The sequence below is a fragment of the Ailuropoda melanoleuca genome, chromosome 10 (assembly GCF_002007445.2).
Source record: "Ailuropoda melanoleuca isolate Jingjing chromosome 10, ASM200744v2, whole genome shotgun sequence".
Classification (NCBI taxonomy): domain Eukaryota; kingdom Metazoa; phylum Chordata; class Mammalia; order Carnivora; family Ursidae; genus Ailuropoda; species Ailuropoda melanoleuca.
In genome coordinates, this window is record NC_048227.1 from 34,741,547 (window position 1) to 34,764,065 (window position 22,519).

The 22,519-nt window shown below is 45.9% G+C and overlaps 1 protein-coding gene across 4 annotated transcripts in view; it reads right to left on the bottom strand.

The window, feature by feature from the left end:
- Positions 1 to 325: 325 nt before the first annotated feature.
- Positions 326 to 22,519, bottom strand: part of UBN1 (ubinuclein 1) — a 36,983-nt gene continuing 14,789 nt past the window's right edge. Inside the window, exons 8-18 of one of the 4 annotated variants that reach the window (XM_002924584.4) lie at positions 20,604 to 20,674; positions 19,201 to 19,330; positions 18,920 to 19,038; positions 18,408 to 18,536; positions 18,076 to 18,222; positions 9,039 to 9,089; positions 8,898 to 8,940; positions 6,497 to 7,717; positions 5,203 to 5,446; positions 4,843 to 4,932; positions 326 to 2,561 (exon numbers count right to left, since the gene is read on the bottom strand). In XM_002924584.4, coding sequence (XP_002924630.1) covers positions 2,512 to 2,561; positions 4,843 to 4,932; positions 5,203 to 5,446; positions 6,497 to 7,717; positions 8,898 to 8,940; positions 9,039 to 9,089; positions 18,076 to 18,222; positions 18,408 to 18,536; positions 18,920 to 19,038; positions 19,201 to 19,330; positions 20,604 to 20,674 — 2,295 coding nt within the window. In that variant the 3' untranslated portion in view covers positions 326 to 2,511. Of the gene's footprint in view, positions 2,562 to 4,842; positions 4,933 to 5,202; positions 5,447 to 6,397; positions 7,718 to 8,897; positions 8,941 to 9,038; positions 9,090 to 18,075; positions 18,223 to 18,407; positions 18,537 to 18,919; positions 19,039 to 19,200; positions 19,331 to 20,603; positions 20,675 to 22,519 lie in introns of all 4 variants that reach the window. The other 3 variants (XM_034670414.1, XM_034670416.1, XM_034670415.1) reach the window with 3 other exon arrangements.

The following is a 22,519-nucleotide window of genomic DNA, read 5'->3' on the forward strand; positions in this document are numbered from 1 at the left end:
TTAGCTTCAGTGCCTTACAAGTCTTCTTAGCCCATTGGTATTTAGGCATACTAACTATACACTTGATTTTTCACCAAATGAATTTTAGGTTCTCTGTTATCTCATGTATTACATAAAAAAATGGGCCTAGGGAATGCTATTTATAGTACGAAAATAAACACCTGGTGGCTTGATTCTAATTTCATGGTGTTTCTTCTTCTTTTGCATGTGAGGCTTATTATTTCCCTTGCTCCCTCTTGGCTTTTGGCCAAATTGGACATTCCACATCTACCAGCTCCTAGGGGAAGAAGAATTAGTGGCAAAAAACATAAAAAGAGTGAGAATGTTCTGGAAACCTTGAAACAATTTATTGAGTTGCTTTATACAAGATTAACCATTTCCACACCACCCCCCAACACCAACATAGTCGCGCCGCACAAAAGCCACAGCCCCTCTCACACCTCAGGAGCGGCTGCACCAAGGGCAGCCCTGCAGCACCGCAGCCCCTGGCCCCGGAGCCCACCCTGCCTGCCGGTCTGCCCGGCCATGGCTATATAAGTCACTCACTCGTTCGTTACCACAAATAAAGCATAAACAAGAAAAAAATCTCATAAACTCCCCATCAAAGAAACATTTCCCTGAGGCAAGAGGCATCACTAGATTCCTAAAAATGAGGGTATTCTGCTCCAGCTGCACACTCAATGGTACGTGGGGAGGAGGGAACGCTGCAGGGAAGGGACCTTGGGTGTTCTCAGGTGGAAAAGCCTGGAGAATTCCCACTGCTCAGTGTTCATGGGCGGCCTCTGCACGGCTCTGAGCTCAGCAATACAAATCTCTTCTTTGGCTCTTTTGCTACTACCTAAGACTATTCTGTAAACAAACTGGAAATCCAAGTTGCAAAAAATAGATATAATGAAGGGATAAGGAAATCCACTCTAGCCCAATGTGAAACACATGTTGGTTCTTACATTAAAAAAAAAAAAAAAAAATCCAAAAAACAAAAAAACCCACAAAAAACAGCAGAGGCCTAGCCACACAGCTGACAGAGGTGTTGCTCCACTGGAAACCGGGCAAACCACTGCATGAACTGTGAGTTACTGAGCACTGCACCCTGGAAGGCAGGAACCAAGAGAGCTGTTGTCTCCACACACGTGTACATTCTGAGAAAGCGCATTACTCAACATTTGCAATCACTTAGCTGAAGCAGCTGGTCCAGACACCTTGTGGTACACACTTCACAGGACAGGCAGGTGCCCTAACCATCCTTGTGAAGCAGCCACCGGCCGAATGCACCACGGGGTAGCAGTCCTACTCTGACTCGAACGCACTCTCCAAGCTCATCAGCGTGCCACCCTTAAGTCAACGCACAGCCCTGCTGCCGGGAGAGCTCCAGGACAGCGAAGCCTGTTTCTACCTGGCAGACACTTCACAGAGGTCTGTTCCCGCAGCCCTGCCTGAGGATGGTTTCTAAACAAAACAAACTGGAATGTCTGTGACTTGGAACCCTTCATATCCTTGGCCCTCCAAGAGATGAAGGGCTTTGGGGCTCTGCAGTCCACCTGTATGAACTCTGAAAAAACAAAATGGGGGCCCCGGCTGTACTGGGACCTGGGATCCCAGATGACCTTCAAGTCAGGACGGCACAGATTATGATGTGCAACTGTAAAAAACTCAAACTGGCTATGTCTTAAATACAGACATATCATTTAAAAAAGTCTTCATCTGAGATCCACTCAGAGGGCTGAATGGACGTGTGTCTAATTCTGCTCCACCATAAAGGCACTGGAATTATGTCTTACTATAATATGACATGCGAAAAGCAGTCCCATTCTATCCAATGCATTAATGGTAATGATGAAATCTGGACCAAAATAAGGGTCTTTAAAAATCCTGTCACAACTGTTGAATCTACAAAGGTCCTTTCTCTGAAAGAGCTTCATTGTCATGTTCAGCAGAAAAGCTGGCCCCCAGCAAGATGAGCACACGTTAGGTGTTCTGAATATTTTTCAAAAAAAACAAAAAACAAAAAAACAAGGTAAGTCTCCCAGCTGTGTGTTAGCCTGGGTTTTTGTCCTGTTGGGCACACAGCCTGAGGATGGGACGGACACCATGACCATCCAGGGATCCCACTGTGGCCAGGAGTCCCTGACCACTAGGGCACCATGAGGTACTCTGACCAAATGCCAGGGGTCAGGTGGATTTAAAGCACGTGTGCCAACTGCTCCGCCCTGACACCAGAGCTTCGTTCGTGACCCAGCACGCACCCCAGCCCACAGCTGCCCCTCCAACGATTGTCCATCACAGAGCCGCGGAGCCCGGAGCACCAGGCCAGTCAGTGCCTCTGGAGAGGCCCAGGGCTGCTTCCCTAACAGAAGGCACATCACAGTGCCAAGAGACGCTCCACTTAGCACTCACACCTTCTCCAGAAGAAAACCGATCGGCAGAAAGAGCATAGTGATTATCCAGTTTCTGAGACCTACTTGTTCAGCTTCTGCCCAGACCTAAGTTAGTCGGGCCTTTCCTCTGAAGAGATCACAATTTCCGTGGTACACCAGGCCCTTTTCCATGAAGTTGAGAAGCATCTGGAAAAGAATAAGCAAAAACAACACAAGTCGTTCAGGATTTCTGATTCCCTTAAGGTGGCAGTAACAAAATCTCAAGATCACTTAAATAGCAAAACCCCCGAACACTGAGTGTTCTAAGGCTCTCATGAGCCCCAAAACCCCTGACAGAGATTGAGTCCCCTGCTACTTGCAGCAGCTCGCTGTGTGCATGACACTCTGAGGTCTGTGAAAGCAGCTGCTTGCTGTGTCCGTACACCCAGAGCCGCTTCCGTTCCCCGCTGCCACCACCATCCCCTGGCACGCTGGACTCCACTCAAGCAGCAATGAGCACTCTCTCACCATCAAAACCCTCAGGCCCTACAAAGACAGGTTCAAAGGCACTAGCATTCTGAGTCTGCATGGGAAAGAAAGCAAAGCAGACACAGTCACACAGGTGAAATACGCAGGCAGCTTTTCATTTACAACCACTCAGTGGAATCCTCCAACGTGAAGAAGGTCTAAAGGAGACAGAGATGGTACAACAAAGTGCTTTTCCTTTTTTTGTTGCTGAAAATACCACAGGCCAACAGTCACATTTCCAAAGGCTCTTCAATTAGTTTGTTTCTGTTTGAAAGTGCGACATTCCCAAAAGCAAGCAGAGGCAGTGCCATCTTTCAAACCACACACTCTCACCTAGGTGTCTCTGTGACCCCCACATTATCCTCTTAGCTACTACAGCAGTCGCCAGTTTGCAGAGTAAGTCCACTGTAGCTACGGCTTCTCTAGAGGAAAACGGAGTCATTGTTGATATAGGCTTAGCCCCTTGGGTCCTTTCTCTCTAGAAGCAAAATTTCCATCTTGAAAATTTTCAGGGGCGCCTCGGTGACTCAGTCGTTGGGCATCTGCCTTCAGCTCAGGATGTGATCCCAGGGTCCTGGGATCGAGCCCTGAGTCAGGCTGCCTGCTCAGCGGGAGGCCTGCCTCTCCCTCTCCCACTCCCCTGCTTGTGTCCCCTTCTCTTGCTCTCTCTCCCTGTCAGATAAATAAAATCTTAAAAACTGTTTTAAAAAAAAGAAAAATTTCGAGGCGCCTGGGTAGCGCAGTCGTTAAGCGTCTGCCTTTGGCCCAGGGCGTGATCCCGGCGTTATGGGATCGAGCCCCACATCAGGCTCCTCCGCTGGGAGCCTGCTTCTTCCTCTCCCACTCCCCCTGCTTATGTTCCCTCTCTCGCTGGCTGTCTATCTCTGTCAAATAAATAAATAAAATCTTTAAAAAAAAAATTTCAATCCATTTTTATGCCCAGATGACCTCTGGAATTCACTAGGAATGCATCAGCCTTGGGACACCAGGGCCAGAGACCCACAGCAAATCTGGAAGCAGACACAGACTTGGGAGGCGTCAGGCCACAGGCATGCCCAGCCAGGCAAGCTCCCTGTCTTATTCCCACCCTGGCACCTGTGCACCAGGGCTACCCAGGCTCAGCTTCCTGAAGAATGGCTTTCCCCTGGCTGGTGTAGCCTCCCTAGTCCTCTCTGGAGCAGGTCTACAGTAGTAAGAAGAGCAGCAGGCCAAAATCAAGATCCCATGAGGCTTCCCAGCAGCGTCCCATTAGGCATATTTAAGAATCATGTTCCAGCACAAGGCAAGGCCAATCACTTACTAGGAAGGTGCCAGCTGGGGCGTCTGTGCTGCCTTCCCACAGCAATACCACACCCCCTTCTGAAATCTATCTACAGAGATGAACAGCAGGAAAAAAGGAACACTGCCAGGTCCTGCTGTGCTCCCTAACATCTGCTTTCACCCCTGAACTCAACTGAAAGATGCTCCTCTCTGGCATATATGCTGGCATCACAGGTTAGGGTCCCTCCTAAGACCCTGCCCCTGTGACCTTGCTGCTATTTGGGCTCTCCCTTTCACTTGAAGTATAGCTGGCAGCACCTGGAAGTTGCAGCAGCTTCAATGTAAAGGCCTTTCAGTGCCCCCAGTTAGCTCCTGGATATCAGCACCGATGTGAGCACCAACTTTAGCTAAGGGAATTCCCCTGCCTCCAACACAGGCCATTACAACCTCCCCTGTGATCACACATGGTAAGGCTGACCCAGTGGCAGTTCCAAGTAGGGAACGAGGGGAAATTTCAAAGTGGAAGCCTATGTCAGTCTCTCTGAGTACCCAAAGAGCCAGAGCCTTGAAGCACAAACCAGGACAACACAGTAACAACGAGTTGAAGACACTGAACTCCCTTGCAGCAGACAAGGCATCTAACGGGTGGGAAGCAGAATGGCATACGGGGTACATGGCACTCTGATCACCTGGCAATTACCTGGCAGACTCTGCGGGATGTGGGTGGACACGGCAGCGTGTGGGAGAGGCGCTGCACGGGGTGGGCTGGAGTGCAAGCCAGCCAGGAGACCTGAGAGAAAACAGGAGGGGAGAAAAGAACAAAACACACACATTGAAGACAGGAACAGAAAAGCTGCTTCGGTGGTCGAGAGCCCAGACAACCTACTGGACAGGTTCTGGGTGAGAACCCCAAGGGGAGGGGGGGCTCAGCATGGTTCCCAGGAACGTTGCCCATGGTCACACACCAGACAAACACAGGAACCCAGCACACGACAACAGAACTCATCAATCACGGCACAGGCTCTCCTCCACCATGAGGAGAGAGGAAGGCACCACTTACTATGGTTGAGGCCGTGGTGGAATGTCCCAGGGGCAGGACCCGTGACAATGGCATCCTTCGAAACCCCTGCTTTGGCAGAGGACTCGGCGCTGAAGGAGAGCACGTGGAGGGGAAACTGGGAGATGATCCCCAGGGAGTTGGAGTTCATGGCTCCGGGCAGTTTCGGGCTGCCGGACTTGTAGGATGCAGACAGCAGATTTAAGGGCGAGGAGCTGGCCAGCAGCACAGCCCCACTCGTTCCTTTCTGGGGAGGAAACACGGCATGGTCAGAACGCCAGCTCCGTCCATAGTTCACTCACAGACCAAGGCTGGTAACGGACGTGCAGGGCGGGGACCCACCTGTAAACCACACCTTATGAAGGTGCCCTGTGCTCTGCTGCCCCAGAGGAAGGAAGAGGACAGTCTCTAAACTGGCATGGAATGGCTCCTAGGACAGCGTCCACTTAAAAAGCTGGGTATTAAATATGCCTCCTTAGTGCAAGAAAGGAAGGACACCTGTAGACATCCACAGATGTAGGCATATACCAACACTGGTGTGTCCGTATTTATATACATAAAACATACACACATGTATTTGTATGTATTGATCTTTGTTTTTAGAAAGAAACAGGAAAAACATGGAACTAAGGAATATAGTCACCTTGCAGAGGAGGTAGGACAGGACAGAGGCAGGTGAGACCTTGCTGAACATACCTTTCTACAGTTTCATCTTTGTAGCCACATAACCTTTTTATATATTGGAAAAATGAAAACAACTGCTCTCTCCCATGTCCCCAACCTGCATCCAAACTTCTTGTAAATTACCCACAGGCAAGCCTCATTAACCACTAGACTCTGTCAAGTTGCCTTTGTCTGACCTGCAGAGTCATTTAAAACCCAACCAAAAGAATCACTCTTCCAAGATACTGATCTTCCTGGGGCATGAACATCTCCACAAAGCTGACGATCTCAGAGGTGACAGCATTTTCATTTACTTGTTTGGACAGATGGACAAGGAGGAGGCTATGAAATATGAAAGGAGTTTTGTGGCTCGTTCTATACCAGCCAGGATCATAGCAACAGTGCAAACAAGTCCTTTCCCTCTGCTCAGCCTCAGAAATTTCAGGCTTTCCTAAGATTCCTACCACCAGAAAAGTAAAGACCTGAAAACAGGAAGCCCAGTCCTCCTTCCGATTTCCGGGCTCACTGTTCCTACCTGACCTTCAGTGTCAGATCTCACTCTCCGAGCAGGGCAAGGCAAGCGGCCCTGTCCACAAGACCCACGGGGGGTGGGCTGCTGTGCCAGGACACTCACTGGCAAGGAGGTAGACGATGTCACGCTGCTAACCGCGCTGGACTTCAGGGAGGAGGTCAGTAGCTTTGCCACTCCCTGGGTCCCACCACTGGAGTCTCCATTTGGACCACCCGGAGGGGCCACCAGGGTCAGCTTCTGGGAAACAGGTGGTTTTTTCACCGCAGAGCCTGGGACAGGCCTGCTGGCAGACTGTCCTGTGGAGGGAGGCTGTACACCGGGGAGCAGGTTCCCGGAAGTAGAGCTCTGGACTGGTGTTCCTCCAGAGGAAGAGCTGCCAGAAGAAACCCCGTGTTTAGAGACAGAGCTGGCGAAGGGACTATTCTTGTAAGATGGCCCTGAAGAGCTGGATGAATGCTGTTTTGCTGGATGGCTCAGGGCGGTGGAGGACGAGGCTGGGGTCTTATGAGAGTTGCTGCTGGAGGCTGGTATGCCTCCTGAAGAGGCCGGCGTGGAGGGATGGAAGCTCTGGCCTTTGGTTGCTGTCTTCACAAGCTGGAGGAGGGAACGATGGCACTGCGGGGAGGAAGGCTTTGGGCCCTGGAGCTTATTGACAAAAGGAGCTGGAGGGGTGAAGCTCTTTTGCTGTTGAGTGCCTGCATGAAAAACTTTGACTTGGGGGCCAGGCACAGGAGCTGCCGCCTGGGGCGCAGGAGACGTCCGTGGCAAGCCGTGGTGCTTTGCTTTGGACTGGTGCACTTCTGACAGGCCCTTGCTGAGCGTGGCCTGACAGGACAGCTCTTTGTAGCCAGAGCTCTCTGTTTTTTTCTCCTGAGAGGACTGCCCCAGTGCCAAAGCCTGTTCTGCCAGAAAATTGAGGGGAGACTGCAGAGAACTAGAGGCTGACGGGGCAGAAGGGCTGGGCTTTGGAAAGTTCCTCTTCTCTTCTGAACACATGACGCCCACCATCTTCTCTGCAGGTGCTTTTGAGGGTGCCGGAAGTGGGAACTCAGAGCTCCCACCTGCTCTGCTGCTCAGCACAGCCAGTTCCTTAGACACCACCTCCAACGAGGAGGCTGAATTACGGATCAAGTCTCCATCCAACGAGTCCTCCAGGTTGATAGGAGCAGGGTTAGCAAGGCTGCCGGGTGCTTGGGCTGAGAGCTCCCTGTTTGCAGCCCCACTGCTCAGGCCTCCTCCCGGGTGTTCTGAAGGCAAAGCCAGGGGGCCACCAATCTGGCCTGGTGGGACGGAAACCTTTTTATCGGGCTTAGTAGACGATTCCTAAAGGAAAGTAGAAATTCTGATGTTTAGAAATGTCCGAAGGTGCTAACACTGGCCTTGTGGTGAGAACAGAATGTGAGACCACAAGGCCCAAAGAACCAGGCCTTCTTGTACAATCACAATGCAAGACAGGAAGAGAGAGGTTGCCATGCCTGCTTGGACTTGAAAGTGCTGAACTCCTTCACCCCCTCTGGCTCCTATCTGTCTGGCTGGGGCTGGGCTTTCCAGGCATGTTTTCTTGCTAGGTACCCATCCACCCACAAAGAAACTCTTCTTCTCTGTCTCTGAAAAAGTATAAGACTCGAGCAAAGACATGCTCTCCCTACTGGCCTCACACTGTCTCTGAGTCCTCCTGGCTGCAATCAGAAAATGATGCATGGCATGAGAATTGGCTTTCTTTCCCTCCTTGGTCTTCCCCAGCGTCTGTCTCCTCAGCTGGGTGCAAGAGAAGAGTCCTGTCATGGGAGTGGGAGCAGGGTCCACCTCATCACTCCCACATCCCACGTGCTTAAGGCAGTTTGTCTGAGACACTGTAGGACCTCAACAGATACTTTAGAACACAGAATTTACACAGCTTATTCTCATGGACCTGTGTATGTACGGTTAAGGACACTATGAAGCCTCATGGGCTATTAAAAATTTCGGTAAAACAGCCATTATTACTACATTGAAAGGCTTCTGCAATGCCTAAGATGGTTTTCAGTTCCCTCCATCTCTGCCAGGCACAACACAACAAAGGCATCTGTCCCTTCCGGTGAAGCTCCGGGCGAACCGCACCTGGTGAACCGCACCTGGCTAGCAGTGTTCTTCCACGAAAGGAGTATCATCACACTGTAAGACCTTCACGTCTGCAGGGGCTCTTCACTCCACCAAGGGCTGTCAGGAAGACTTCATTTAAATCCGACCACCACCCCACCCCCCAGGAACGGGCCAGGTGGGTACTGTCTCCTAGAACTAAGGCTGGAAGGTACTAAATGGCCCAGCTCAGGCCTCTGCCCTGCCAACCTCAGGCCCCTGCGGTGGGCCAGGCTGCCTCTTGGACAGCCTCAAGGGTGCCATCCTGAAGAGCTGTCCGCCAGACCCAGCAAAGTTCAGTGAGCTGCTCTAGTCGCCTGAGAGGTTTCATACACATGGCTGGTGAGAAAGGAGAATAGCACATAACCTGAGCGGGCTGACTCACCTTCATCTTGATTTTGGAAGAGGCCATTACTTTCTTCTTGGCCCTGCTCAAAGGAACGAACACAGAAAAGCTTTAGAGGAGATCCACAAAGGAGGTGAAAATAACAGTTGCCCTGAGAAGAGAAAATACTGAGACACTCACAGGATTGATGTCAAGTGCCCGTGGCCTCGTCTGCTCTCCTTAAACAGAGTCCTGAAATAGACAGAAAACACTTGGCAGTCTGCGGAAACCCCCTGAAGGCAGGCACTCCGCTTCTAGAGCTTTCCTGCCATCCCTGGTACTCAGTGGCTATTACACCTTAAATGTCAGTAACCTGATGAGCTTAATTCCTACAGTGGTTACACTGTCCACTTGAAAGCAAACCGTCTAGGAGTGACCCAAAAAAGCTATGGCTCTGCCCCAAAATTTCTCATAGTGATTTTTCCCCTAAAGGCACGAGTGCTTTCCTTATTGCTGATTCTCATCCCTTCCAAGAGTCAAATATGGAGTGACCACAGCATGTCTTTTTCCAGGGAAGCACAAGAGAATTTTCTTTACACCCCTCCCTATGCACTTTCAGATGCCCAATCTGTAAAGAAAAGAGCAAGTCCACCTAAAGAAGGGACACAGACAAAGAAAGGCTCCATTATTTTGGATTCTGGGAAGATGGTGGAATAGGAAGCACTGGGAATTATCTACCCACCTGGACAACTGCACTGAACGAATCTAAAACAACTATTTTGGGGGTGTCTGGGTGGCTCAGTCGATTGAGCGTCCGACTCTTGATTTTGGCTCAGACTCAAAGTGGAGTGTACTTGAGATTCTCTCTCTCCCTCTACCTCTGCCCCTCACACCCTCACACACGCGCTTTCTAATAAATAAATCTTAAAATAGAATAAGTATTTTGGAATTCTAGAGCGTGTTGAAGGCTGACAACTTACAGGGGAGGGCTTGGAGGGTAAACTGCAGTCAGTTTCAGCTCTTAGCACAGTTGCAGCCTTCTGTCCCCAGCCCTATGGCAGGCAGCCGTACATGTGTCCCCAAGCGGCTTAGAGTGAACTAGGGTGGGCAAAAATGACCCTGTCCTCCAAGTATCGGGAATCTGTGCTCTGATTGCTGACTGCTGCTTTTCAACACAGAGAAGCAGAAAAAGAGGTGGGCAGCCACAGCTGTCCACCCCCCACCCAAACCACCCACCTGTGGCAAGCCACTGCCCCTCTGGCTGAGGTGACTTCCAGGGATTTGAAAAACTGGTGCCCTTTTCCCCTCCTTCACCGTTCATTTTCCCACTTTCAAGAGAACAAAACATTCAAAATAACTGTGTATACGGGGAAAAAGGAGAAAGTGACTACAAATGCCTAAGGAAGGGCTCAGACAAGACCTGGGAAAACATTAAGTTTACACTGCAGGCTGCTCCCAAGCACAGAGACCGCCCACAACCTTCGCAAAAGCAAAAACAATATATAGAATGGGGGCCATAGTTAAACTGTATGTTTGAAAGTTGCGGAGAGAGTCAATCTTTTTTTTTTTTTTTTAAAGATTTTATTTATTTATTTGAGAGAGCACGAGCGTTGGGGGGGAAGCATAGGGAGAGGGAGAAGCAGCCTCCCCACTGAGCAAGGAGCCCAATGCAGGACTCCACCCCAGCACCCTGGGATCATGACCTGAGCTGAAGGCAGACGGTTAACCAATTGAGCCACCAAGGCAGGCGTTCATTTTGTTTTGTTTTTAAAGTAGGCTCCAACATGGGGCTTGAACTCATGACCCTGAGGATCAAGAGCTGAGCTGAGATCAAGAGTTGGATGCTTGGGGCGCCTGGGTGGCACAGCGGTTAAGCGTCTGCCTTCGGCTCAGGGCGTGATCCCGGCGTTATGGGATCGAGCCCCACATCAGGCTCCTCTGCTATGAGCCTGCTTCTTCCTCCTCCACTCCCCCTGCTTGTGTTCCCTCTCTCGCTGTCTCTATCTCTGTCAAATAAATAATAAAAAATAAAATCTTTAAAAAAAAAAAAAAAAGAGTTGGATGCTTAAGCAACTAAGCCACCAAGCTGCCCCTAAGAGAGTCAATCTTATAAGTTCTCGTCAGGGCACCTGGGTGGTGCAGTCGGTTAAGCGTCTGCCTTCGGCTCAGGTCATGATCCCAGGTCCCTGGGATTGAGCTCCGCATTGGGCTCCCTGCTCAGCAGGGAGTCTGCTTGTCCCTCTCCCTTTACCCCTCATCCCTGCTCATGTTCTCTCTCTCATTCTCTCTCAAATAGATAAAAATCTTAAAAAAAAAAAAAAAAGCTCTTGTCAAAAGAAAAATTGTAACTATGTGAGGTGATGGATGATCCCTAGATTTACCATGATGGGCATTTCACAACACATACAAATATCAAACCATTATGTTGTACGCCTGAAACTAATATTATGTTTTATGTCAATAATATCTCAAAAAAATCCAAGCAATGAAAATAATAACAAAAAAAAGTAAACTAGGGGGAAGTGAGAGAATCTGATTTTTAGAATTAGCACCTTCAATTCAAATGTCCAGTGTTCCACACACATGCACAGAACAAAATCATAAGGCATACAAACAAACAGAAAGTATGGACCGTTCAAGGGAAAAAAAAAAAGCCAGAAACTCTCCCTGAAAAAGACCTAATGGCAAATACACTAGACAAAGACTTTAAAACAATGGTCTTACAGATGCTCAAAGAACTACAGGAAGATGTGGACAAAGTCAAAAAAGACTATGTGAACAAAATGGAAATACCAATAAAGAGACAGAAAACCTAAAAAGAAATTAAGAAATTCTGGAGCTTTAAAGTGCAATAACTGAAATGAAAAATTCCCTGGAGATGTTAAAACACAGATGTGAGCAACAGAGGATAATGGAAATCACCAAGTCTGAGGAACAGAGAGAAAAAAGACTGAAGAAAAGTGAACAGAGCAGAGGGACGTGTGGGACATCACCTGCTACAGAAGTCCCAGAAGGAGAAGAGAGGGCAGAAAGGGCAGAGAGAACAGTGGAAAAAATACTGGCTAACAAACCCCCCTTGAAAAAGATGAATATACACATCCAAGATGCTCAATGAACTCCAAGATGAATCCCACACAAACATTGTAATCAAACTTTTAAAACACAAAGACAGAATCTTGAAAGCCCAAAGAGAGAAGTAAATCATCACATTAAATTATCAACAGATTTCTCATCAGAAACGTTGGAGGCCAGAAGATAGTGGGCTAATATATTCAAAGTGCTAAAAGAGGGGTGCCTGGGTGGCTCAGTCGTTAAGCGTCTGCCTTTGGCTCAGGGCGTGATCCTGGAGTCCTGGGATCGAGCCCCACATCAGGCTCCTCCGCTGGGAGCCTGCTTCTTCCTCTCCCACTCCCCCTGCTTGTGTTCCCTCTCTCGCTGGCTGTCTCTCTGTCAAATAAATAAAATCTTTAAAAACAAAACAAAACAAAACACAAAGTGCTAAAAGAAAAGGTCCAACGAGAATCCTATATCCAGCAAAACTGTCCTTCAGAAGTGGGGGATATGTGAAGATATTCCCAGATGGACAGGGGCTGAAGGACATCGTGACCACTGGTCTGCCCTGCAGGAACTGCTCAAGGGCACCCTGAAAGGTCAGATAAAAGGACACCAGACAGTACTTCAAAGCCACGCAAAGAAATAAGGATCTCAAAAAGTAAACACAAGGGCAATTATAAAAACTAGTTTTCTCGGAGTCCAGGTGGCTCAGACGGTTAAGTGAGTGACTCTTGATTTCAGCTCAGGTCGTGATCTCAGTGTCATGAGATCGAACCCTTCATCAGGCTGCACACTCAGTGCAGAATCTGCTTGAGATTCTCTCTCCCTCTCCCTTAGCGCCCCCACCCCGCCTGTGTGCACGCTCTCAAATAAATCTTTAAAAAAACAAGCTAGTATTCTCCTAACAATGGTTTGTACCTGAACTTTTCATTTTCTACATGATTTAAGAGACTAATACATTTAAAGAAAAAAAACAATTACTAGTATAAAAGCTAGTATTACTGTAACTTTGGTTTGTAACTCCAAATCTTGTTTTCTACATAATTTAAGACACTAATGCATTTAAAAAATTATTCTTATGTTTTGGGGCACACAATGTCTAAAAATGTAGTTTTGTGACATCAGCAACCAAAGCGGGGACAGAACTTTAAGGGAGCAGTGCTTTTACAGGTCATTGAACTTACAGAGGCAAGCTCTTCCTTATCAGTAATTACGTTAAATATGAATGGATTAAACTTTCCCATCAAAACAAAGATTGGCAGAATGGATAAACACACATGATCCAACTCAATGCTGTCTATAAGGAACTCGCTTGAGACCCAAAGACAAACAGGTTGAAAGCAAAAGGATGGAAGAAGATATTCCACACAATAACCAGAGAGAGCAGGGGATGCTATGCTGATATCAGACAAAATAGACTTTAAATCAAGAAAGATTATAAGACAAAGAAGGACATTATGTATTAATAAAAACTTCAAAACAGCAAGAAGATATAATAATTATAACCATTCCTGCAGTGGAAGCAAAAACTGACAGAAGTGAAGGGAGAAACGGACAACTCTACACTAGGAGTTGGAGACTTCAGTACCCCGCTCACAATAGTGGATAGAACAGCAGACAGAAGACAAGACAGTAGAAAACTAACACAGTAAACCAACTAGATCTAACATACACAGAACACTCTACCCAACAACTGAATCACATTCTTCTCAAGTACATACAGGACATTTCCCAGGACAGACCATATGTTAGGTCGCAAATTAAGTCTCAAGAGATTTAAAAAGATAGAGGCACCTGGGTGGCTCAGTCAGTTAAGCGTCTGCCTTCGGCTTAGTTCATGATCCCAGGGTCCTGGGATCGAGTCCCCCATTGGGCTCCCTGCTCAGCAGGGAGTCTGCTTGTCTCTCTCTCTCTACACCCCTCCTCACTGCTTGAGCTCTCTAATACATAAAATCCAAAAAAAAAAAGAGAAAGATTTAAAAAGATAGATACCAAAGTAGCTTCTCTGACCACAAGAAGATACAGTTACAAATCAGTACCAGGAGGAAAACTGAAAATTTCACAAAATTTGTGGAAATTAACCAACACTTTTTAAACAATCAATGGATCAAAGAAAAAAATCACAAAGGAACCTAGAAAATACTTAAAGATGAATGAAAAGGAAAACACAATATACCAAAACTTACGGCGAAAGACTGCTAAGGAGGTACTTACAGCTATAAACATTGACATTTAAAAAACAAATCTCAAATCAACAACCTAACTCTGCAACTTAAGGAACTAGAAAAAAAATAAGTTAAACCTAAAGCAAGCAGAAGGAAGGAAATACAGATCAGAGCATAGGTAAATAAAACTAACCAACAGAGAAAAATCGCTAAGAGCAAAAGTTGGTTCTTCAAAAACATCAATACAACTGACAAACCCTTAGCTAGATGGACTAAGAAATGTTCAAAAGGATACTCAAATTACCAAAATCAGGGAAGAAAGTGGGGATGTTACTACTGATTCTACAATAAAAAAGGATTCTAAGAGCGTACTATGAACAACGGCACACCAACAAATTGGATTACCTAGTTAAAATGGACAAATTCCTACAAACACAAGACCTACCAAGACTTTTTGTATTTCCCAAAGAAATACAAAATCTGACTAGACTTGTAACTAGTGAGGGGACTCAATCAGTTATCAAAAATCTCCTGACAAAGGAAAGACCTGGTACCTGATGGCTTCGGGGGGATTCAACCAATTATGTAGATAACTACTACCAATCCTTCTCAAACTTTTCCAAAAAATTAAAGAGGAAATACTTACAAATTCATTCTATAAACCCAGCATTACCCTGATACCAAAGCCAGGCAAAAACACAAGAAAATTACAGACCAATATCCCATATTAACACCAATGCAAAACTCCCCAACAAACAACTAGCAAACAGGATTCAGGAGCATATTAAAAACATTACACATCACAACCAGGTGAAGTTTTTGGCTTTTTTTTTTTTTTTAAAGATTTTATTTATTTGAGAGAGAGAGAGTGAGAGAGAGAGAGAGCACGAGCAGGGGGGAGGAGTAGAGGGAGAAGCAGACTCCCTGCTGAGCAGGGAGCCCGATGGGGGACTCGATCCCAGGACCCTGGGATCATGAACTAAGCCGAAGGCAGACGCTTAACTGACTGAGCCACCCAGGTGCCCACGAACAAGTGAGATTTATGCCTGGAATGCAAGGGTGATTCAACATATGAAAACTGATCAGTGTAATATGCCACGTCAACAGAATTAAGGAAAAAAACCCAACATGATCATTTCAATTGATGCAGAAAAGGCAAAGGACAAAATTCCACACCCTTTCATGATAAAAACATTCAACAAGCTAGGAACAAGAATACCTCCACATAATAAAAGCCAAATATGAAACCCCTTCAGCAAATATCATAATGGTGAAAGGCTGAAAGCACTTCCTCTAAGATCAGGAACAAGGTAAGAATGCTGGCTTTCACCACTTCTATTCAACATAGTACTATGAGTTCTAACCATAGCAGTGAGGCAAGAAAGAGAAGCAAAAGGCATCCAAATAGGAAAGGAGAAGTAAGGTAAGCCCTGTTTGCAGATATGATTTTTTATTTAGAAAACTGTAAAGATTCCAAAAAATTTTAGAATTTTGCAAAGTAGCAAGATACAAAATCAACACACACAAAAATCAGTTGTATTTCTGTACATGAAAAATAAACAATCTAAAAAGAAATTACAAAAATAATTCTATTCACAACAGCATCAAAAGAAAAAAAAAAAACTTAGGCATTAACCCCACCAAGGATGTAAGAGACTTGTACGGTAAAAATGACAAAACAGTACTGAAAGAAGTTAAAGACATAAATAAGTGGAAACACATCCCATCGTGGACTGGACAACTTAATATTATTTAATTGTAATCTGAGTACTACCCAAAGGAATCTACAGATTCAATGCAATCCTTAGCAAAATCTTAATGTGTTTTCTGCAGAAATAGAAAAACCCATCGCATGTGGATTTTCAAGGGACCCTGAAAAGCCAAAATAATCTTGAGACAGAATAAAGCTGGAGAACCACACTTCCTGATTTCAAAACTTACTACAAAGCCACAGTAATCCAAATAGTGTGTTATTGGCATAAAGGCAGACACCAAGACCAACGGAAGAAGACAAGAGAGCCCAGTAATAAAGCCCTCACATATGTGGTCAAATGATTTTTGATAAAGGTGCAAAGACCAATGAAGGGAAGGACAGTCTTTTCAACAGATAGTGCTGGGAAAACCAGAAACCCCATGCAAAAAAATGAAATTGGACCCTTAACGCCATGAACAAAAATTAACTCAGCTTCATGACACTGGATCTGACATTTATATCTTAGATATGACACCAAAGGTACAGGCAACAAAAAGTAGACAAATTGGACTTTATTAAATTTAAAAATTTTGTGCACCAAAAGATATTATTCACAGAGTAAAAAGACAACTCACAAAATGGGAGAAAATATCTGGAAATCAAATCACTCAAGGGTGTCAAGGATTAATGTCCAGAATACAGAAAGAACTCCTGAAACTCAACAATGAAACAAATAACTCAATTTAAAAATGGGCAAAGGACTTGAATAGACATCTCAAAAAGATATATAAATGGCCCATTAGTACATGAATATATGCTCAACATCACTGATCACTAGGAAAATTCAAATCAAATCTATAGGGAGATACCACCTCAAGTCCATTACAGTGGCTACCTTCAAAAACCCAGAAAACATCGAGTACTGGTGAGGATGTAGACAAACTGGAACCCTGTGCACTGCTGGTGGAAACGCGAAATGACAGAGCCACTATGGAAAACACTGATGGTCCCTCAAAAAATTAAACATACAATTATCACATGATCCAGCAATTCCACTTCTAGGTAAACACACAAAAGAACTAAAAGCAGGGTGTCAAAGAGGTATTTGTACACCCAAGTTCATTAAGAGCATTATTCACAATAGCTAAAAAAAATGGAAGCAACCTAAGTATCAATGGATGCATGGATAAGCAAAATGTGGTGTATACACCCAACAGAGTATTATTCTGCCTTAAAAAGGAAGCAATTCTGTAATGCGTAATACAGACAAATCCTTGAGGATATTATACTAAGCGAAATAAGCCAGTTACACAAAGACAAATTCTGTATGATTCCATTTCTAGAAGGTACTCGGAGAAGTCAAAATCATAGAAAGTAGAACAGTGGTCACAGAATCTGGGGGGTGGGGGTGGAATATGAAGTTACTGTTTAATGGGTGCAGAGTTTCAGTTTCATAAGATGAAAAGAGTTATGGAAATGGATGGTGGTGGTGGCACAACAATGTAAATGTATTTAAAACCACTGAACTGTGCACCTAAAAATGGTTAAGATGGTAAATTTTAGGGGCGCCTGGGTGGCACAGCGGTTAAGCGTCTGCCTTTGGCTCAGGGCGTGATCCCGGCGTTATGGGATCGAGCCCCACATCAGGCTCTTCTGCTATGAGCCTGCTTCTTCCTCTCCCACTCCCCCTGCTTGTGTTCCCTCTCTCGCTGGCTGTCTCTATCTCTGTTGAATAAATAAATAAAATTAAAAAAAAAAAAAAGATGGTAAATTTTAAGTAAAGTGTATTTTCCCACAGTGGGGGCGGGGGGAAGAGCACTAGCTCCAGCCAACTCTCCAGCCTGTGGATGGCAGCTGTATCCATTCACCTGAGAAGCTACATAACACAGAAGTTCAGCACTTAACTCCAATAAGTAGTCAGCCCTGCTACTTGCAAATGAGACTTCTGTCTAGAACAGGAAGATGTTTCCAAGATGAACCTACCTCTCAACTTCTACAAGGAGCCATTATCTCAAAACAGGGAAGGGCAGACTGAGGTGAGAAGAGCACGCCCTAACTCGGAGCTGAAGCGGGACAGAGAACGACAAAGACAAAACCCCACAGATAACTTCCCTCTTCAAGGGAAGAATAAGAGCCATTCATAGCAACCTGTACACTCCCCCCCCAACTACTCCAGTGAGATGGGGGTTGAGTCAGCTAGACGGTGACTCCCTAAGGGAAGGGACCCTCTTGACCAGGCACAACAGAAGCACTCAAATATTTCTTTACCGCCACAGCGCTCCACCTCATCACCACACTGACCATACTGGCTGCTCACGGCCCTCACCTGGCCTGCATCCAGCCTTTGGGCCACAGAGGTTTGACCTCAGCGTCCAGAAAGGCCTTCACATAGTCCTCCCAAGACTGGGTCTTGTTGTTCCTCTCCAGATCATAGCTCTCCAGTTTTATCTTCACCACGTGGCAGAGCAGCTCCCTGAGGGGTAGAAAGAAGTCAAAAACTTCAAACTACCCCAAACGCTTCTTTCAAGGTTTCAATCATGTGCTTTCAGCAGCCCTGATTAAAGTAAATGATTCTAACCTTCATTAGAAACACAGGAACATGCTCAGACACTGGCCCCACAAACCCTCCAATGAGGCAAGGTCCCAGTTTGGGCACACCTGATTTCATCATTCCACTGGAACTTCTTCCGGGGTCCCATTATCCTCCTGCCCCCCTTTTCCTCATCTTCTTCCTCATCAGAGCACATCCGCTCCCTCTGCTCCTTGTCCTTCTCCTCTTCCAGCATCCTATAGTGTGAATAGGACCAATGGGACCCTAAGGTCACCGCCATGAAAGAACTACTTCCTCCCACATCCACCACCTCCCCCCTGCCCACACCCCGCCCCAGGCTTCTAAGAGAAGGTGAAAATGCTGCAGAAGAGCCAAGAGTCTCATTCACAAATATAATAATGGGGAAAGAAGAAAAAAAAGAAAAAAGAAAAGAAATGAAAAGAAAAAAAGAAAAGAAAAGAAAAGAGAAAAGAAAAGAAAAAAGAAAAGAAAAGAAAAGAAAAGAAAAGAAAAGAAAAGAAAAGAGAAAGAAAGAAAGAAAGAAAGAAAGAAAGGGAAGGAAGGAAGGAAGGAAGGAGGGAGGGGATGATGTCACGTGAGAGCCATGGGACACACTTACTTAGCGACCTTGGCTTGTGTGTGGGCCTGGCATTCATCCTGGTACTTGGCCATCTGCTCTGGCATTGCCCTTCCAATGGCTTCCTTAAGCTTCTGGAGAGGCTCCTTCAGACGCCCCCCCTGCAGAGAGCAGGACATATCATATGATTGGTTTATACTGAGGATTCACTACTGGAATAATCGCACGAAGGCAAGACAACAGCAGATGTGGCATCTGTGAAGACTCAGTCACCCTCTCCGCTGGGCCCCGAAGCCAAGGGACTCCACTCCACAGTCACCCACCTGTTCACAGAGGTGAAGTTTCCGAGCACGTTTGACCAGGGTGTCCTTGCTGCAGGGCAGGAATGAAGCAAGATAGGCATACACCCCAGAACGGATTTGGCTACTCAGCTCCCGAGTTTGCACCTCTATGCTGAAGAACAGAACAGAGTCATCAAGAGTCCGCAGCTCACTGGAGCGCCTCTCATCATGAGGTCACCCTACTGCAGAGAGGAAAACTAAGAGGCAACAACAGATCAAACCTTAGGCTGTCAGTCACGCAATGTAACGGACTGACCAGTGCAACAGATTCCCAGCAGCCACCAAATCAAAACTTCCACACCTGATGAACTTGGCTAGGTACAGAGGGTCAAAACCCTCAAAGACAAGACCAACTCAAAGGTAGTCAGTAAATCAGAATCCGAGAGAAAAAGCTCTAAAGTACTCAATTTCACAAACAAAAAGAACATAAGAGCTTTCAAAATGAAAGTGCTTGAATTACTTGCTGTAGACAAGAAATACTTTCCAACAGCGTTTCCTTTTTTCCCCAGCTCTATCCCTAATAAGGAGGCCAGGGAAATCCTCACCCCTCCAGCATCCCCATCTAAATGAGCAGAAAAATAGCCGTCTTCAATCCCTTGAGCTCTCTGTATGTAGCATGCTCCAGCAGGCTATTGTGGACACAAATCCCTCATGTGTGCTGACCCTCAGGTGCTCCCTATAGTCCGCTTCCTGACCCAGGAGGCCAATCCCCATCCTGGTCATTTGACAGAATATTCCCAAGCCTTGACAACTGTTCTTACATGTGCAAAATCCTCAGTTGTTGAGCAGCAAGCTTCCTCTGCTAAATAATGAACAGAGAGAAAAGCTGGCAAAGCTGAAAGGCCGGATACCAAGAACCTGGTTTGGATTTATATGTGGTTTTTTTTTTTTTTTTTTTTTTTTTTTTTTTTTTTTAACTTTTTAATCTAATTCATACAGTGCAACATCTCAGAGCTTCAGGTGTCTGGGAAAAGTGCCACGGGATGATATTTATATACCCTGGCCTTGGTAGAAGTGAGAGCAAGAAGAGAATGATCCCAGGAAAGCAGGCTCCTGCGACTGCACCAAGTTATCCCTTACTTTTCCAGATTCTCAAAGACAGGCAAGCAACACTTTTTCTCTCTCCCATCTCATGCTGGCAAAGAAATCCTCTTCCAACTGGCCATGATTATTATACACGGTGTTCTAATGATACCTGCTGCCTAAGGTTAGCAAGGTCTATCATTTCTTGGAGACAAATATTTGGTGTACCAACCCCCTCTAAAAAAACCCACTTTTCTCTCCTAAGTGGTCATCATTAATGCAGTTCAGTCAATGCTCACTTCCCCTAGCCTGCTCAAGCCAGGCACGGTAACAGCAGATGCACGGAAACAAGAGATACTCACTCTAAGAGGGTGCCATTAACATCTTGGGTGAAGAACTTCTGTCTGCTCTCTCCTTCAGCAGCTCTGGCAGCCTGGTTCACAGCAGACAGTAACATCCGTTAGTGCGCTTTCCCCACACGACCACACACACCCACAGGCACAAGACCAGTCAGTCCCTACAGAACGCCTGTCAATTCGATAAAATCTTCACTGTGCCCTTCCTTACTCAGCCCTAATCCCAGATTAAGTTCACCTATGATCACTATACACTCCACAATTGGTATATCCAGCTTTTTACAAATGCTATTAAAGCATCTATGGACCGTCCATTCTTCCCAGGACTTGAAATGACAGTCATAAAAGACAATCATACAGAGTCAAAGCAATCAAGACGCATTTGATTGAATGAGCTAGTTAACTCACCTCAACTGTGAGCTGGTATTTCCATATGTCTACAGTACAAAAACAATTAAGAACTTCAATAAAACTGCAAAATCCAAAGGCCTTTATCCCCCTCACCCCTAAATAATAATAAAGTGCTGCTTTAGCATTTAAGGATACTATAATTTTTGGGAAATTCACTATCTACCTTGAGTGTATCAAAACTCTATTACCCAGACCATTTGAACTACTAACACACCCTCCTACCTACTGACACAAGTAGCAAAGCAGGCTATTATACAGTCTTTTCCTTCCCATGAGAACACAGCACCCTGGATGGCAGCCACAGCAGGCTGCCAGGGCAGGAAGCCAGGGAACTGGGTACAGATGTGAGGAAAGCAATCACGGCAAAAGTCTGACTGGTTCTCATATTCAGCTGCATACTGGAATTACCTGGCACTTTACTCACATTAGACTAATCATATCAGAATCTCTGGGGATGAGGGCCAGGAATCTGTTTCTTTAAAAGGAACCCTGGTAACTCTAATGTGCAGAGGGGATTGAGAACCACCAATCTAAATTCAAGAGTTGCTGGTCCAAAGGCTTTAGGCAAAAATAAAGTATCTAAAATCAGGTTTGATACAGAATAATGACTGCAAACAATGGAAATAAGATGACTGTCTAAAATGATCAACCCTGATCAACCCCTCTGAGACTGCAGGCATTAAGAACTACCCTCCACCTTCCCATCACCCCACTTGTCATCCCTCACTATATCCTCGGGTCCTCTTCCTACCACTGCTCCCTCCCTGTCTTCTCCATTAACTCCTTAAACAGAGATGGAGCCCAAAGTTCTATCTAGAACTACGTTCTCCTAATACCTTCTTCACAGCTTTGAAACAACACATAACCCATGTAGATCTCTCATATCTAAATCTCTAGCCCTATACCCTTTTTTCTAAGCTCTGGGTTAGAATTTCCAATTACTTCTGTGAATGGATGATCCTCTGGTATGGACACTCAACTTACCCAAAACCAAACCCACTAGCTTCTGTTCCTCCTTCTGTGTTCCCCACTTCTAATAACTCCATCCTCCTGAAATCCTTCCATTCCTTTCTTTAAAACCCTTAGGTAAGGTAGCTCTCTCCAAGCCCAGAATCAAATCCAAACTCCTTTATGTGGGATTTATGATTCTCCAGAATCTGGCCCCAGCCAGCCACTCCAGCTCCCATCCCCCACCAAACTCCAGGAGGTCCCCACCATCCAACAACTCAACAATTCTTTGTCCATCCTCAGCTCTATGCCCTAGCTTCCTACAAGGCCATCTCACAACTGAGCCTGGCCAAGCTTGTTGCCTCCAGTCTGATTCCTATGTACCTCAAGGAGCTTCTGTCTTACCTCTCAAAGCTGGCTGTTCACCTGACCACCCAAACATCACAGATCTTACTGCATTCTGCTCTGTCCTACAGTCAGGTGTTTATATGTCTACTGGTCCATTTACAGAACAAGCTCATGGAGAACAAGAACTGAATCTTATTTGTCAATATATTTCCCAC